We start from the raw sequence: 18,741 nt of genomic DNA, 5'->3' as shown, positions 1-18,741 counted from the left end.
GTCAAGCCCTGCCTCCCCCATGGAATCTTCTCTGACCACTCCAGCTCTCTGTGATTGCCATCTTCTCTGAGCTCCTACAGTGCTTCCATCTTCCTGTATGAGCTATCTTCTATAAATTATTTCCTTCCAGAGGCATGTGTCTTGTTCTCTTCCTATGATCTAAAAGTAAGCATCACGTCTGTGTCCAGCCTCAGTGTCTGATGGATCAGCCTATAACATTTGTTCAATTTTGCAGTTTCAAATCTAAGTAGACTACCCACCTACCCTAAAAAGTCCAACACTGGAGGTAGGATCATTGAGTTTTTATGAAGGGATTTGACCAGATGGATACATAAATAAATACATACAGAAAAATGGCCTGAAGTCATACATATTCTCTCCTCCAGGTAAGCACCTCAGAACACTTCCCATGTAAGCAAAAGATACAGTAAGATTTCCTCAACCAGAGTTCAGGGACTCGCAGCTATGAGAAAATCCCCAAACTTAAGAATAAGTCCCAAACTCAATTTTTTCCACTTCAAAAAAAAAAAAAGGCCGGGCTTCCCTGGTGGCGCGGTGGTTAAGAATCCGCCTGCCAATGCAGGGGATACGGGTTCGAGCCCTGGTCTGGGAAGATCCCACATGCCACGGAGCACCTGAGCCCGTGTGCCACAACTACTGAGCCTGCGCTCTAGAGCCAGCGAGCCACAACTACTAAGCCTGTGAGCCACAACTACTGAAGCCCGCGAGCCTAGAGCCCATGCTCCGCAACAAGAGAAGCCACCGCAATGAGAAGCCCGCGCACCGCAACGAAGAGTAGCCCCGCTCGCCGCAACTAGAGAAAGCCCATGTGCAGCAACAAAGACCCAATGCAGCCAAAAATAAAATAATTTTTTTTAAAAAAGGCAAGTTCCAATTATTTTTACAGTACAAAAATTTTATTTTTTGTTAGGATAATTTAAAGTTTAAAACTGAAGTAGACATATTCATTTTACAAACAAGATATTCTTTCATAAGTAAGACCATTAAAAACAGTAAACAAAAAAGCTGTCTTTACAAAAAGCTCTGTGCATAGCAACTTTATACTGTATATAACTGACAAAGCAAAACGATAAAATGAAACTATACAGTTTGAAAATGAGACCTTACTGTACAAAAGGTAGAGAGGGGATGGTTTTTAAACCATGCATATTGAAATGTGCAAAGAAAAACTGGGGGAAAATACGATGCTATAACAAAAAATGAGATAAATAATGAAGTAAATTGTCCCTTTAAGTGAAAAATCTTAACACAGCTCCTTTTACAAAGATAGGATAGAATTTGTAGTTACCTATAGAAATACTTATTCCAAGTGGCACAAAAATAACCTGGGACCGGAATGATTTAACAGCAATGACTAAAGAGGACAGAGTAGCTTTGTTTTTAATTTATTAGTACACTAAAAATCATCCTTACACACATTTGTACACTTAAATAGATCTGTCACTGCTGAGGTTCTAGCTGAATGGTCAAGGATGTCTGGTATTTAGTTACACACATTTTTCGGTGTAAAGCTACCAAGAAATTCTACAATCATTTTGAAGACAGTACTGCACTCATCTTCATGCAAGAGCAAACTTCACAGATTCTAAAAGCAATGCTACTTAAAAAAAAACATTTCCTTATGTTGGATTGGCTCAAATCCAGGTCTAAACATGCTTAATTTTGTTCTGCTTTCACTTTTGGATGGTGATGTTTGTCATCCACACTCTTCCTCTCCCATCAGATTTTTCACTGGGGAACGTTCTCTTGTGTGTTTCCCTGTTTTTTTGGTGCTTTAAGCCCTGACTAGGAGGGACCGGGATGGTCAGCAGGAATTACAAGTATGCCAGGTTTCCAAACCCTTGGATTATCATGTGCGTAGAAATAATATTTGGGTCATATTGGGTAGTTCTAGAATAGATTAAAGGCAAATAAGACCATTGGGGGTCGAATAGGTGTGAGCAAACGGAAGGGAGGCTGAATTTATGAAGTTGTCCAAAATTGGCTCAGATGCACTAAACATGTTTTTCCAGCAGAGCTGCATCAATTTCTAATAGAACCCCAACCAAGAAGCCCAAACTGAAGTCTGTATATAGACTATACTGTGGTGCCAATGAGTCAGTAAGGAGAACCCTGGTCTGGAAAAAAATGACATCCTTGTTGGCAGTCCAGATAATCATCTCCAGGATCACACAGGCTTTCAAGACTTTACTCCATGTTAGCAGTTCCTGCAAGGTTTCTCCCCCTAAGAGCTAGTCCCAGAACTTACGAGTGCCTGTCGCAGGCCTGGGGAAATGCGTTGCTTGGAACACAGATGCCCCTACTCTCTGACCCTGCTAAGAATCTAGGTTTCCATTTCTTTGAAGATCAGAAGAGAGATTAGGGCTTTTAACAACATGCCTCTTCTGCACCCCATCACGTTCTTGCCTGGAAACTGTGTCAAGTTGAATACGTATTTTTTTCAAGTGAGTTTAATGCCATGAAAGGGGAAACCTGCAGCGAGAAGAAAGGATGTGAACATCCTAAGATTGACGATGAAGAGTCCAAGAAACAGAGTCACCATCTTCAAATCCAGTTTCTGAAGTTCTGTGGGGCTTAAATCTCTGTGCTGAACCAGGTAACCAAAGAGGAGGGAGGGAGGGACTCTGAAAGGGAGATTCCACAGAGGCCACTTGGTTGGGAAAGTCACATGGCTTTGGCTGTCTTTAAGGTGAGACCCGTCTTTCCCTGGGATGCAAAGCCGGGGACACACTAAAACATGGGCATTCTCTGCACTGCTCAAGGGTGAATGTTGAACGCTAATATAAAATTTAAAAATTATGTATTCACAAAGAGTGAATACCTAAAGGGACATGTAGACTATTTAGAAAGCAGACGGAGCTGGGAATGGATTGATGGGTTTGAGTATTTGTGTACGTGCATGGACTTGCATCCTTGTTTCTGCATCGGGTTGTTCTACATAAGATACATGTTCTTGCCTGTGGGTCAGTAAAATGATGGAAAAAGAGGGGGAGGCGGGATGGGGGATAAGAGTCTAGTAAGTAACTGCAGTAATAATCACACACCTTTTAAACTTGTTACTACATGTTTGCATCACTTCCATTTTACATCAGGAAGAGAAATTCCTCTCTCTTCCAAAAAGGTCTTAATTTCTACCTCTACTTACAATAAGTTACACGTTTATTTATTTAAATAATTGTAAAACATTTTAAAATTTTTCCTTTTGTTTTTTTGTTTGTTTGTTTTTTAAAGAGATTAAACTATAAGCAAACACACATACAACAACATTTCATCATTCAATTCAGGTTTCATTTTAAGAAAGTCTTCCATGCTGGTACCCTGTTTTGTTCAATTTTTTTTTCTGCATAAACTAAATTGGTATCTGAAAGGCTTCATAGAAAATAGAAACTTTCAACTTTTTTTTCCTACAAAGAAAAACAAATAGTATCCAAAATATTAAGCATGAATCGTTTGCCAATTTTTTTTCTTAAATATTTTACAAACATAGGAAGGTGGTTCTCATAATGTTCATAACAAAGAATTGCATTTCTGCTCTTAGCACTGACTACGTCAATGACATCTTTTGTCCTTGTTCCCTGGAGGGTCAGTTTGTGTAGTTACCATCAGAGCTACACAAGAAACGTGAGACCAGGTAAGAGGCAGCTCCTTGCAAACCCAGATCTGTCCATCATGTTCACTCGGGGCACAACTTTCCCCAGAGAGCTCCTAGTGCTTTCTTCATTATTGGTCCATCATCAGAGTAAGCAGTTTTGTGCTATAAGAAAGCATTTCTTCCTCTTCTTTACATTGGGGGCACGACAAGTCCGGTCATGGCTGCAAGGGAAGAGTGGCACAGGCATGAGACTTAGAGATTCTTTACATTAAGGTCTAGAAACCAGAGAGAGGGGTGGGGCCTGGGATGGACAGTTTGGTACCGTCCAGGGCAATGGTGCCCTCAGCTGATATGGGGACCCATTGTCTCCAGGTCTGGTCTAGCAGACAGCCAATGAGAGGCACCAAAACCTTACTGAATCACTGAAACATAAACAAAGCTTGTTGAAGTTTTGCTTGGGAGGCCAAAAATTATGTTTTGCTTTACATTAATGGGTTGTATACATGACATAAGAGACATAAACATGTAAACTAAATTGTAATATATGTCTAATATATTTTTCACTATTAGACGAAAATAATTTCTAGATTATATGGTTGGAAGAGGAAAATAAATTCCAGGTGCCAAGCCTATTGAGTTACTTACTAGGTATCATTTATAACAAATCGGACTTTCTATCCATCCTAGGTTTCTATCCATCCTAGCTGAAATTGGATGAGTTGGTTTTTTTTCCTAACTAGCTCATCTTCCTTTGGGGCTCACTGCCGTATGTGATGTCCATTCACTAAGGGGTGCTGATCCACTGGAACAAAAGACGTAATTTAGTTCCTAATTTGGGAGTCACCCCAATCTCTACTCTTCACCCCCAATCCAAGCGCAGTGTCCAGCGCCCCTCTATCTGTCAAGAGGATATGGGAAATGCCTGTCTGGGTGGCATCAGGTCCAAGGTTTCCCCTCGATATGAGAAATAAAGCAGCATCAGCACAATGTGGAAAAATCACACAGCAAAACGCAACCCTCTGGCCTTGGCTTTCGGGCGATGAACCCATCGAATTTTCACATTCTTGGAAACTGGCAGAATAGTTTCTTTGTGTCCAAACTTCACACTGCATCTGGAATTTGATCCTTTGAGTTTTATTGTCTAAGCCTCATCTAGAGGGCTTATCAAACATCATAGAAGCATTTTGCTGAATGGTGTTCACTAACCTGATAAGCAAATGGACAGAATTCTTCCTGCTTCTTCCGGCACCTCTCTCTCTCTCCCTCCCTCCTTCCCTCCTCTCCCCCCCCACCCCTCCCTTCCCCTATCCCTCTCCTCTTCCCTTCCCTCCCTCTACCTCTTCTCTCCTTGCCAGCCAGTCTTCTCAGGCAAAATTGTCAGCCATCTATCTCCCTGACCATACAGCCTTTATTGAATGTTTGTGAGATCCGGATTAAGGTCTTACACAGCGAGCAAACCCTTAATTATTTTTGCCTGTATTACTATATATTGAATCGATGTAACTTTTCAATAAAGGCAGTTCAATTCTGGACACTCCCCAATGATTTGGAGATATAGCAACCCTGGTAATTATCCCAGAGTGTAGGAGGTATTTTATTTTATTCTATTTTTTTTTTTCCTGGAGGGAGCTGGAAAACGAATCTGGCACATAGTGCATACTATTATCTCGACGATCTATACTCATCAACTGTGAATGCCTGATAAATGAGGTAGAAGGTGGGGAAATTGAACACTGCACGTATAGCTCCCCAGCAGTAGGTTTCGGGCTCACGTTTTCAACTTTAACTTGTCTATTACACTTCAGACTCATCAGCCCCTTCCTTTTCCTGCGTCCTCAGAGAGTTATCTAAGAAGATTAAAAGGGCAGAGCCTCTCCAAGAACAAGATCCACTGCATGACTGAAGAACAGCAGATTTCATGGATTTTCCTTCTTCCTGGTCTCACACCAGGCACCGCTTGGGCTGCACTCTGCTCCGTGGTGACCCTGACTTTTTGCTTGTAGAAACCGTAGCCAACAGACAGAAAGCAGCAGTTACTTGGGAGAATCCTACACTGCACGTTGTCCAATTTCTTTTTACCTTTGACATTTCATGGGAATGTAATAATCCCTCTTCAGTCCAGGTGGAAAGTTGGTACGGGCGAACGGTGAAGAGAGGACCTATATACTACTTCTGTCCCCGGAGAGACAGCGGGCTGTCAGAGCGCAGGCTCTGGGGTCAAAATGTCTGAGTTCAAGTCATCAGTCACTGGCTGTGTGGCCCTGGGCAAGCTCAACTAAAAATGGTGATACCAGTAAGATCGTCACCTTTGGGTCACACGAGAGGCTGGAACAAGATCATTCCTATGAGGCACTCGGTTCAGCATCTTGCACGTGGGATCCAGGCACAGTCAGCGAGTCTCGGAGAGTGTGGGCTGCACAGTCCCTCTGCAGGTGACTAAGACCGCCTCACCTTAGAGCAAGTGGAGAGAAGAAACTCCCTCTCAGCCTGTGGTCAGCCTCCGCCTCAGGCCACATTTACACTCTCCCACTGTCCCTAAAGAGAGGGGGCGTCCTGCCACTCAGCCCCCGTCACCCCAGGATCCCTTCATTCAGTGACTGTAGGCCGTGTATTCAAGCTCAGCGTGGCTCTCTCCCTCTCTGCACCAACGGGACACCCGGTGATGCTGGACCTTGAAGTGCTAGTCACCGGTCCAAAATGAGGAAGAACCAGAGTGAAGGCTTCTGGAAGGCATCCTTTGTCAGCTCCAGCCTCTCTCTGCTGTATGAAATGTCCTTCACCTTTCCTACTTCTTCGCACACGTTGCTTCTCAAACACCTTGGGATAGAGCGATCAGTTCTCCTGTTTAACAGGCTAGGAGACCAAGGCTCTCAGATGATGGTGACTGGTACGGGTGCACTGGTACAGCCTGCAATGTCTGCTGAAGTCAAGTTCCGTGTTCTTCCCACGGTTGGTAGTCTTCGAGGTTCTCCTCGGAATTCTCTCCTATTTCTCCACACACTACTTTGTATTTTCATAGTTCTTTGTTTTTTAGTCTCCAGCTCCTAATTTAAGTGTTGTTGTCTCCTTCCCCTCCACCTTTTCCTCCTCCATCCTGCCCCCCATCCTCCTCCTCCTCCTTAAGGTTCAAATCACCAGGGAAATTTGGAGGGAGTTGTAGGACCTCAAAGAGGCTCAGGACGTCTCAGTGATTCTATAGAAATGAACTAGAGCCCAGGACCTGTGTCTGTGTGTAACCAACTCAATTGTCACTCCTGCACACACAGTTAAGAATATGCTGCTCAGACACTGTGTCACTGGTAGTGACAGAAGCTCGCATGGCTGAGGACCCTAGAGTGGGTCTGCTGGCTATTTCAGCTGCTGCTGCCTCCACCAGGAGACCTTGCTGTGACCACACAGACCGTTCCAGCTCTTTGGGACAACTGCACCCTGACCAGGTGACACCACAGGGGCCCTTGGGCATGCAGCCACTAGCAGGGTGGGGATTCCAGGCCATGGCTGCCAGGGAAAACTTTGTCCTGGCCTCCCTGAGGGCTGCAAGCTGGACAGACCCCATAGATAGGTCTCCCTGGACAGCACAGACCCAGAGGGATCTAAGTCAACCAGCTCTGCTCCCGAGTCAGTCCCTGCGTGAGAGAGGGGGGCTGGGGGAGGGGTGGCAAGTGGCAGTCAAGTTGCACTTTTCTTCCTCAAAGTGAAGCTGAAAATATTTGCAAGAGTTGCCTGGAATGAAGGAAGGGCTGTACCCCTCCTGTCCTCCTGCACCTGCGCTTGCCCTCGCCCTTAAGTCTTTCTTGGGCCTCTCACTCTGCATTTCCCCAACGAAACCTTTGTGGCCCCTGCCAGGTTTGTTTGTGTTTTTTAAAATTTTTCTTGGAGTCTAGTCGATTTACAATGCTGTGTTAGTTTCTGCTGTACAGCAGAGTGAATCAGTTATATATATACATATATCCACTCTTTTTGAGGTTCTTTTCTCATATAGGCCATTACAGAGTATTGAGTAGAGTGCCCTGTGCTCTACAGTAGGTCCTTATTAGTTATCTATTGTATATATAGTAGTGTGTATATGTCAATCCCAATCCCCCAATTTATCCCTCCTCCCCTTACCCCCTGGTAACCATAAGTTTGTTTTCTACATCTGTAACTCTATTTCTGTTTTGTAGATAGGTACGAGTTCCTTTGTACCCTTTTTTTAGATTCCACATATAAGCCATATCATACGATATTTGTCTTTCTCTTTCTGACTTACTTCACTCAATATGACAATCTCTAGGTCCATCCATGTTGCTGCAGCCCTGCCAGGTTTAAGGGACATGACTAAAACCATAGTACTTGGAAAGGGGAGTCATATTGCTGAAGGGGAGATAGATAGGGAAGGGGAATATGCAGCAAAAATTCAGCAATTGTTTTCCTTTCCCAGTCTGGAGGTGAAGCCATCGTGGGAAAAGTTCTGAGCATGTCCCCTAATGACAGGCTAGAAACCACTGGTCTTTGTTGGGAGGTGCGGCAGGTGGAGACGCTTAGCTACAGGCGGAGCCTATTTCTCTCTGGATCTGACATCTGGATAAAACGCAAATACATATTTTTTTTTTTCCTTCAAATATACAGATGTTTCCAACTACTCCCCTGCTGGGCGGCATGTAGACCCAGCTGCTTTGTCTAGTTAGAAGCAAAAGAATTTTTAGGGGCTCTTCTGAGGGCTGGGCTTTCAACTCTTATTTCACAGTTTGTCTGTCAAGTCACTTGACTTCAAGGAGGTACCATCGCTCCAATGGTAGAATGTGTCAGGAACCTGACGTACCTCCCAGAGCTGTGCTTGGCCACAACGGGTGACTGCACCCTCACGGGTGTCCCCAAAGCCTCGGGAACCCCTGCGCCATCAATAAAGCCACTAGGCAGATGCCATTCCAGGGACAGCACAGCCCATTCGAGGCTCTGCTGACCTCAGAGTCTTTGATCCACGAGGGGTTAACCAAACCTCTGCCCTCTTTGGTTTCATCCAACACTGCTTGTCGTGAATGTTTTCATGTCAAGACGCAGGGAGCAGCCTAAAAATAATGTGGGTCGTTAAGCTCCCTGGCGTTCAGCAGTTTCCAATTTGCTCTTTTGCCATCAGCTGCCTCCCATTCACAATGAGATGATTAGATTCTCATGTACTCATCACATTCGTGCTATGTCATGTCATATTATATTTTAGGACATTGCTCAAAAATGGGTTTGACGGGGGATATTAATGTTTGTTCTTAGACCCAGTATGTCTTTTTTTCCTTTCTTCCCTACCCCACCCCTGATCAGGCACCTGCTATCAATTTGACCAGCACGTAACCAGAATTCTCAGAACTTGCTCGTTTCTCCTGATGGATCTCGTCCATTCGTGCCATGGGACTGGGAACGCACTGCAGATGGCAAGCCGATTCGGTAAGCAGTAGTCACCGTGTGGCATCTGCTGTGGTGGCCAGGCACCTTCTGGGAAATAGTGACATGGCCTTGTGAAAAGCAGAGGTCTGGGGAGTCCGATGCTCCTAGAGGGTACATATGACCCCACCATAGTTAATTTGTGTCCTTGCAGAGTGGTCCAACTTCTCTGTTATTCCCCCGTCTTGCTCTTGGAGAGAGAACTAGCCCAGGTGTACAAGTCGTTCGGGTCTCATGATGCAAACACCAAAGCATCTCCTTGGAGGTAAATGGCTAGAGATACAGAAGGACGCTGAAATGTTTGCTCTTACTTTGCTGACCCTGTGGCACATGTATCACGCTGATGCCCAAGGCGCTACTTTGCTTACCTCTGAATCCATTTCCATTGCCACTGGAGCAAGCGGGCGAAGGGGAGCCTTGGGGCCTGATGACAGGGGCAAAGGCACTCTTCTGTTTGACAGCAGGAAAAACTGAAGAGGAAAATGGGAGGATGGAGGACGTGCTGGAAGATCCAACAGTGGGACTTGATGACATGACTGGAAAGCAAATGCACAATCCTTTTTTAGAAAGAGAAAGATCTAGGAGTTAAGTTCTTTCTTCAGTACATACAACCTCTACACATTGATTGAGAAATTACGAATTTATTCCAGGCATTGTTCCTGATTCCAGGGATTCAAAAAGCAGTTGAATGTGACCATGTCCCTGCCCTGTCCCGTGGGAGGAATAAACAAATAAAACAACTAATAGGGTCATTGTCCTATTGGAGGAGTGTACAGGACACTGAGATACAGTGGGCAGAGTGCTTTTCTGCCTGGAAGAGTCAGGAAAGTGTCAGCAGGAGATGAAATTGTGACAGGTCTTAATCCACGAGTAGAAGCTCGACAAGAGAAGGCTAAGACCAACAGCTGAAAAATTATCAAGTCTACTAAAAAACAGAAACCTCTTTCTTTACCCTAAAAAGTAGTCCTGTCTGGGAGCCATGTGCTTCCCTGGCAATTCTCAGGGCACCAGAGGTTTGATCTGTAGGGCTGGCATCTTCTCTGAGTACACCATCTCTATGGGCCACTTCCTCATTAAATGTAAAAGTTTATTAACATTTAAGAGATTACCTCCTTCTTCCTCTACTTTCAGAGCTCCTGGGAAATAAAGCTGCAAGTCAGCCTCCTCTGATGTGATGTGTAGAAAAAAATACCAATATTAACATTAAAGCGACTCAAAGGAAGCCAAAAACTAAGTGTTGTGGATTTCCAGGAAAAATAAAGGCAATTTACACAACGAAGGGCCCCACATCTTAATGTCAGACACTCCACCAAGTCACATCATACAAGAAGATAATCTTCTCCTAGGTTCAACTTGCTCGAGAAAGGGGTAAACTTGAGTTCACAAGGGTAGAATTGTTCGAGATAGCATTTTATAGTATCAGGTCAAGTTTCAGGGGCTCATTTTAGTATAATGTCAGAATTCTGAACTGTCCAAGTCACATGACTTGGTAAAAGAATTACTGGAATGTAATGGCAAAGGCCATGACAAAGGCTAAGAGTGCTGACTTCTACTTCATACCATCAGTGGTCCAGATACTCCACAAAGTAAATCTGAAAGTGAGAACATGAGTGCGAGTTATGGTTCAAAGACCAAGTACAAGGTGAATTGAAGGTCCAGTGTTCTGATGTCCTGTGGAAGACTCGATCCCCATTTCCCCCCTCTCCATATAAAGATAGACTTTGGGCTGTGTTCACAAATTGCCTATATAAAGCAATCATACAGCGTACCTCCAATATGATGTCTTTTACAGCCGTACGACAAACCAAAGACTTCAAAAAAAAAAAAGAGCTTTATCTAAAAACTTCTTATCCTGAAGTGGTCCTGATTTAAAGGGCAGTGCAGAAGGAAGCATCCAAATACATCTCGGTCTTTCCACAAGTAATATGAATCAAAAGAAAAAAATGGTGGTATCAATATATATAGAATGAATAAACAAGGTCCTACTGTGTAGCACAGGGAACTACATTCAATATCCTGCGATAAACCATAATGGAAAAGAATATGAAAAAGAATGTATATATATGTATAACTGAGTCACTTTGCTATACAGCAGTAATTAACACAACATTGTAATTCAACTATACGTCAATAAAAAATTAAAAAAGAAAAAATTGGAAAGGAGGAAAAAATCCTTAAAGAGTCTCATGTAATACTTGAAGATGCAAATGAAGAAGAAATCTGGCTAATTCACTATTGTTATGGGAGAGGATACAGGTGTAAGCACTGAGAATGGATCTTATTCATAGTTCTAAGTCAGTCTCCTCTTCTAGCCTTGGTTTTAGCATCAGTGAAATGTGTGTGTGTGTGAGCAGGGTGGGTGGGTGAGTCCTCTCCTCTCTCTGTAAGGCACAGAATCGGAGGCCAAAGGAAAGCTGAGACTCAGGAGCCCCTGATTCTGACCACCATCCAATCTCTGCCATACTACGTGATCCATGTGAGCACCAGAATGGCACCTTGGTCTCTGAGTCTGCAATAGCAGAATCTCCCCTCATACACCATGATAGAGGAGGGTTTTTCTAATGTGAATTAGACACACACACACACACTCAGTTCCGTTTATATTCAGCATATGACTCACTTTTACAAATACTTCTTTTCTAGCAACAGATCCAAAAGTAGGCTCATTAGCACGGCCGCCTCTCAGTGGGAAAGGAGTCGCTTCAAGCTTCACCAAGTGGCGTAAAAGAATTGTTACAATTCTCTGAATAAGCACAGAGCTGTAACATGCCCATTTAAAATATTTTTAACAGAATTTTTGTAAAATGTCAAATTACATCCAAACTTAAAATTTAATGTGGCTATAATAAAAAGCCTAAAGGAAATTTTAATCTGTGTGTGTCAACAAACATAACTTCTATATTTATCTATTTAAAACAACAACAACACTGTTAGAGCCAGAAAGTTTTGTTTAAAAAAAAATTTTTTTAAGGAGGCATTTGTCTTAACAGATATTAAGACTTATGATAAGCCTACACAAATGAAATCAGTGTTATACCAGCATAGAAATAGGCAGACAAGTCCTTGGCGAAAAGAGAGTCCAGAAACAGACCCAAGTATACGTGAGACTTAGAACTTAATAAAGGTGACATTTCAAATTAGTGGGGAAATAAACACATGGGAACAATACGCTAGCCATTTGGAGACAAAATTTAGAGCGCTTCCTCGTGTTAAACACGAAAGTAAATCTAAGTGGATTAAACAGTTATTTGTAAAAACAAAATTATAAAGGAGCTAGTAGAAAAATTAGGAAGTTATGTAATTTACCTAATCCTTTCAACCCCAAAACCTAAACAGATCATAAGACATGACAAAAATATTTCTGTAACACATACAGAAAAGGCAAATGACAAATTAGGAAAAATATCTGTCATAATTATTTAGATATATTCAGATTCTCAATAGCTAATAAGTTTTTATAAATTAATCAGAGACCATCCCACTAGAAAAATGGGCAAGGGAAGTGAAAAGGAATGTCACAGAAGGAAAAATGAAAATGACCAAAAGGCCTTTATAGACCTATAAATGGTCAAACCGATTAGTAATCATATGCAAATTAAAACAGTAATGAGATGTTATTTTTCACTTGCCAAATTGATAAAGATTAAGAAAAAATTAAGAGGGCAGGGAAACAGACACTATTCCTTTTCTAAGGGGAGTACTAACCTCTCTGGAGGGACTTCAATAATATGTATCAAAGTATTTGAAAATGTGCATATTTTTAACCCAGTAATTTAATTTCTAGAAATTAATCCCAAGGAGATAATCATAAATGTGCAAAAAATAAAAAAAAAATCCAAGGGCTTTTTTATAGTCTTGAAAAACTGGGAAATAAGTGAAGTGACCAGCAATAGGGTAAACTATATTAGGTCCATAAAATGGAACACTATGCAAACATTAAAACTAATATTGGAGAAGAATATTTAATGGCATGGAAAGATACGCCTCCTCAGATGACTAAAGCAGATTACATAATAACAGACAATGAGCCCACTTATTTTTTAGAAAATACACAAAGCAAAAGTCTAGCAGGATGTGATACACATCCAAATTTTTAATGACGATATCTGGCTGACAGAATTGTGAAGATTCTTAAATTTCTTTCTCTTACTTGTCTGTATTTTCAAAATTTCCTACAATGAACATGTATTACTTTTGATGTAGCAGAAAGCAGCAAAAGCTGTTAAAAGAAACAAACGGAAAATCTCTATTTCTTTGGGAAAAAATAATATAATCCTGAGCAATAGGCATAATAGCTTTCCTGGATGTTAATGTGCCTCTTTGATCTAAGGCTTAACTGCCTGTAAACAAGGTTGTCTGTTAACTGTTCTGCTAGGAAAAAGCAAAGAGACTGATAAATTTCACAAATTCCTGGGAGAAGCTTGTTGACGGTAGTTAACTTTGCAATGCAAACGCCACTCCTAGTATCTGTTCTCCATTCTTAGGACACAGGTCTGCACTGATGGATTTTACGGAGCCTAACTTCATATCTGTGACTGAGAATTTTGCCATTTTTCTTCTGCTGTCTTTTTCATTGATCTTATGGCTGAAACCCATTAGCTGTGCATCAGAGCAGATGCTGTAATTTTCAAAATGTATCTATCCATAACTGCAAGGCTATACTTTAAAAGTTAACCATGGTTATCTCTGCATAGAAATAAAGTGTGTCATTTTTCTTTTCTTTTTTACATAGGCGTGCTTTTCAATGCATCTACAGCGAGAATGTTACAATTGTCATAGGATATTGCTTTTCAAATGCGTCTACAGTGAGAATGTTACAATTGTCATAGGATACTTTTTTTTCCTTTCTGAAGAAAAAGACAGTAGAAATACACCAAAATACTAACAAGGTGGTTTTTTACGATGGGAGTGTACTTTCTTTTAAAAACTATTTCCACATGTTCTAAATGTTCTACCCTAATCATTTAACACTCTACGACAGAAAATGTCTTGATATTTATTTTTGAAAACATGAAAATACTGAGGCCTGGGACAGACTCTAAGACTATATAACTGAAGTAGGAATCCCTGAGGCCAGGTTGCATTCTGTCTGTATGGATCCTGTTCCAAACTTTGCATGTGCTTGGTGGCTATTCTACTTTGGAAGAAGTGGTCCCTTGGGTGTTGCAGGCTTGTTGAGTAGAACATCTCTGGGGACACCAGAGTGTACTGTTTTAGGAAAGTTGATCACACATACTTGAAATTGAAAATTTCTCCAGACACCTCTCTCTATGGATAGAGGCCAAAGTAAAAGCAAGCACTTCTAGCCCAGAAATCTCTGTGAACATGGGGAGTTAAGGAAAAACCACTTTTCTTCTTCTAAGGATTGATTGGCTTGCACCGTCCCAGCTGGAACTCACCAGGCACACATCCTCCTTTGCATCGAGCCATTGCATTTGTTGGCACTAAGGGGTCTGTCAGCGTTTCATTATAACCTCCTATTGTCAGGGGTTTAGAATTCAGCCATAAAAACTTGCACTGAGCTGGAACTTGGCACATACTGCTACCGCCAGGAAGTGAAGTTTGTATGTGAAATTGAAAAAACATCTGTTTGGCCATTTTTGAAGTGGTGTGAGAGCAAAAACAGTAAAGATGCAGGGTTTTGATACTCTGCACTGGCCGTCATGCAAGTCAACTTGACCGAGAGGTTTGGCTTTATTTCTTTTTAACGTCTCTGGCAAGTGATTGCTCCATGGCATGGCCCGGCCACATCAGACTAGTTTAAAAAATAAAATGAAAAATCAGAGAAGGGTGTTTTCAGACACAAGCAACTGAACTGACGAAATGGTATCCCCCTGAGCTTTTTAATTTTTTTTCATTTTTAAAAATTTTTTTGTATTTCCCAGAGAATTTGAGACTTAGCTGGGTAGAAATACAGGTCACGTGCTGTTGTAATGAACTCCATAGGGTATTCAGTACTTTTGCAGTAGGGGATTTTATTGTAATAAATGCACTGTTTGGAATTCCACTCCCAGTTTGCAATTCCTTCAGACCATTCCTCAGAAAAGGAAGGTGCAAGGGGTCTCACAGACCCAGTAGGAAACAAGAGGGCATTCTCTGCTGTGTTTCCCACTCCCTCTGGGCAGGACACCTTCCTCTTTCTATTTTGTGTATGCTCTCTTGTTTTAATGGGTGACTTGAAGACAGGGTGTTACTATTTTTCTTGTGGCAGTGAGATTGATCAAGAAAGGATAGTAGTGGAAGGAAGTTGTCACTTGCTGGAGTGGGAAGGGTCCCTTTCTACCGAATGAATTATCTAGTAAGAAACATCAAGCCATCCACACTAGATGGGCAATTTCGTTCATCCATTCACTCTCTCTCTCTCTCTCTCTCTTTCTGTCTCTTCACCCACGCCCCACCCACCCCTTCCTGTCTTTTTTTTCTCTCTCCCTCCCCCATCACCACACTAAACACTATATTGTTATATTAACCATTGTTGATCTACAAAAATGAGAATTTCACATGGTTCAACCATGTATGTATGATTGAACATATGAAATTACACATTTTGGGAAATAAAAAAGAGGTGGTTTCATACGGCTCAGCCTAATAATGTGTTATAAAGACACGAAATATTTTTAATATTATTGAATAATTTAAAAACATGATATCCTGAATCTGATGACATATGATCTAGCCACATTTTTACTGTTTATTGGCAATGAACCCTTGAGTAAGTCATTTAATAACCCTTCATGTCTTAGAAGGGAAAATGATGATACTAGTATAATAAATTATATTAATAAATATATAAACATGTAAATTGTATACATGATAAATTATTATGATTATTATATCCATATTATATGGTTGTGAGGATCTGATTGGACTCTATGTGTGAACACGCTTTTTAAGCTCTAAGGTGGAATGTGATTGTAAATTACTCTTACTGTTGTGACCGTTATCATGTGACATTATTTACACAATGGCTCTTTTGCCCTTGTATCACTTGCAGGGGCTATTGAAGATGTGGTCCCTTCTGCACACAGGGTACCCTCTCCACAAGGATGCATGGGAGAAATCTCTCCAAGGTCTCAGCCGCAGAAAAATCAGGTTTCTCTTGAGCGGCTGCTACTACTACTACTACTATTGCTACTAATAATAATGTGTGGACATAAAATTTTATAACAAATAGTGTTTGTCTCTTTGCTTTACCATCTTGTAAGCCTCCGAACCAAATTAATGACTCCCTTGAATAGACCAAACGGCATCCGTACTAACCCTTGGATTCATCTAATTTTCCGATACATATTTTTTTCTTTTATCTGTTTCTTATAGTTTCTATTTTACACTTTCATCCTACCCATCTGACTATTAATATTCCCCCAGAACATTTTTGGAACAAGAGAAGGTAAAAACAAGTAAGTAAGTAAATAAATAAATGAAGCAAGCAACAGTTTGTTTTCCTCAGTCCCTCTGATCTCATTGATCGAATTGGCCATCTGACAGGACACCATGAAGAACTCATGTCTTTGCAGCAACGAGATTTTAGTTGTCCTGGGAGAACCAACCTCTGCTGCTTGGCTACTATATCTTCACCGCACTTAGTAGAGCGTTGAGTGTAATGAATTGAACAGATAACCCACAAGTAACTCCTGGATGTGTGTCCCCAGGGAACCACAGGCCCAAAGGCAGAGAGCAGTGGCCTCCAGACCCTTGGCACCACTTCCCGAGCTGCGGTAGAAATGGCCTTGACTCGCCCTTGTTCCTGGCACGAGGGAACCGCTCTGGGCAGCAGAGCCTTGCAACAAGGTACAGCATTTCAAGGACACTCCACTCAATCACTCAGACTCTCCACGGTGGCTTCTCCCCCAGCCTGGAATATTCCCTAAGTGGCCTCATCTTCTCTGAGGCTCCTGGGCTCACTGTGCAAGGTCCCAGCTTAGCCCCCAAAGCCACCCGAATGAGTTTTCAGAACTTCCTAGAACATCTAGCTTGCTGCTAGCCCACAGATTAGGACTAAGAGCTTCTGTCCCCATATATTACACTGTCACCGGCAGTCAAGTTCCGTCTCTCTGGAGGTACATAGGGGAGGGGAGAGCCATGTAACAAAGTGAAGAGGGAGATGGTGTGTTACACATAATAACCCGAAGTCATTAACTCTGCGCCCAGATTCTTGTCCTGCTCCATTCCAGCTGTGTGATCTTGCACAAGTCAGTTAACTGCTGGGTACCTAAACCTCCTTGCCTGTACTGACCTCAGAGAATTCCTGTGAAGACTAAATAAAACACTACACCTGAAAGTGCCTAATGAAGAGTATACAGAATGTTAACTGAATTGGAATCTTAATTCCTCGCTCTCATCCACACGAGCCACATCTATTGTTTCCCTGTAAAAAGGGAATCGTTTCACTCCTCTTCTCTCCCTTGAAAGGCTTTGAGTAACCAGATGAGCCCAAGTCCACTAAAGGAAAAGTACAAAAGGCAGGAAGGACCACTCCTCCGTGAGTCAGTAAGATGTTGGAATGCTACTCTCCCTCAAAAGACTGAAGAGTAAAACCCAGGGATAGAGAGACAGGGAGAGCTGGAGGCACGGACGGGGCACTTACTTCCGTAAGGGGAGCCTGTGGGGGAGCCGTTTAGGAATCCTGGAGATCCCGGGACACCCAGGTTGGCCATAGGGACGTTGCTGTAGCCGTTCATACTGTTACTGGAGGTGCTGTAGTTAGACTGCTGAGGGGTGGAGCTGGAAGAGTAGCCCCGCGGAGAGATGCTGCTTGTGTTGCGGATGTATCCTGGACGACAGAGAGAAAGCCCAGGTAAGTGAACCTGTACACACACACACACACGCACGCACACACACACAGCACACACACACGCACACACACACACACAGCACACACACACACAGAAAGCCCAGGTAAGTGAACCTGTACACACACATGCACACACACGCGCATGCACACACACACACACACAGCACGCACACACACACACAGAGAAAGCCCAGATAGATGAGCCTGTACACACACACACAGAGCACACACACAGCACACACACACAGCACACACGCACACACACACAGCACACACACACACACAGCACACACACACAGCACACACACACAGAGAGAAAGCCCAGGTAAGTGAACCTGTACACACACACATGCGCACGCACATGCACACACAGCACACACACATGCACACACACGCACACACACAGCACACACATGCGCGCGCACACACATGCACACACGCACACACACACACAAAGCCCAGATAGATGAACCTGTACACACAGCACACACACAGCACACACACGCACACACACACAGCACACACGCACACATGCACACGCACACACACACAGCACACACACACACACAGCACACACACAGAAAGCCCAGATAGATGAACCTGTACACACACACACACACACACAGCACACAGAGCACACACACAGAGCACACACACACACACACAGCACACACACACAGAGAAAGCCCAGGTAAATGAACCTGTACACACACACACACACACATACACACACACACACACGCACACAGCACAGACCAAATATGGCAGCATAGGTCCACATGGCCCCCGGTCTATAGAATTCCAAGTTGACTGTGGGCTCTAGTGGAAAAGTCTGCAGTTTGTCTTCAAACTTTTTATACCTTCCTGTCTCTTCCCCATCTCACACAAAACCATATCCCTGTAATTCCCCCCTTCCACC

The 18,741-nt window shown here is 42.7% G+C and overlaps 1 protein-coding gene across 2 annotated transcripts in view; it reads right to left on the bottom strand.

The window, feature by feature from the left end:
- Nucleotides 1-1,390: 1,390 nt before the first annotated feature.
- Nucleotides 1,391-18,741, bottom strand: part of EBF2 (EBF transcription factor 2) — a 190,359-nt gene continuing 173,008 nt past the window's right edge. Inside the window, exons 14-16 of one of the 2 annotated variants that reach the window (XM_082402794.1) lie at nt 17,616-17,801; nt 9,397-9,564; nt 1,391-3,834 (exon numbers count right to left, since the gene is read on the bottom strand). In XM_082402794.1, the coding sequence (XP_082258920.1) occupies nt 3,803-3,834; nt 9,397-9,564; nt 17,616-17,801 (386 nt within the window). In that variant the 3' untranslated portion in view covers nt 1,391-3,802. The remainder of the gene's footprint in view (nt 3,835-9,396; nt 9,565-17,615; nt 17,802-18,741) is intronic. The other variant, XM_082402795.1, reaches the window with a different exon arrangement.

This window comes from Balaenoptera borealis, assembly GCF_965194805.1.
Source record: "Balaenoptera borealis genome assembly, chromosome: 8".
NCBI classification, from domain to species: Eukaryota; Metazoa; Chordata; class Mammalia; order Artiodactyla; family Balaenopteridae; genus Balaenoptera; species Balaenoptera borealis.
This window is presented reverse-complemented; position numbering and strand designations above follow the sequence as displayed.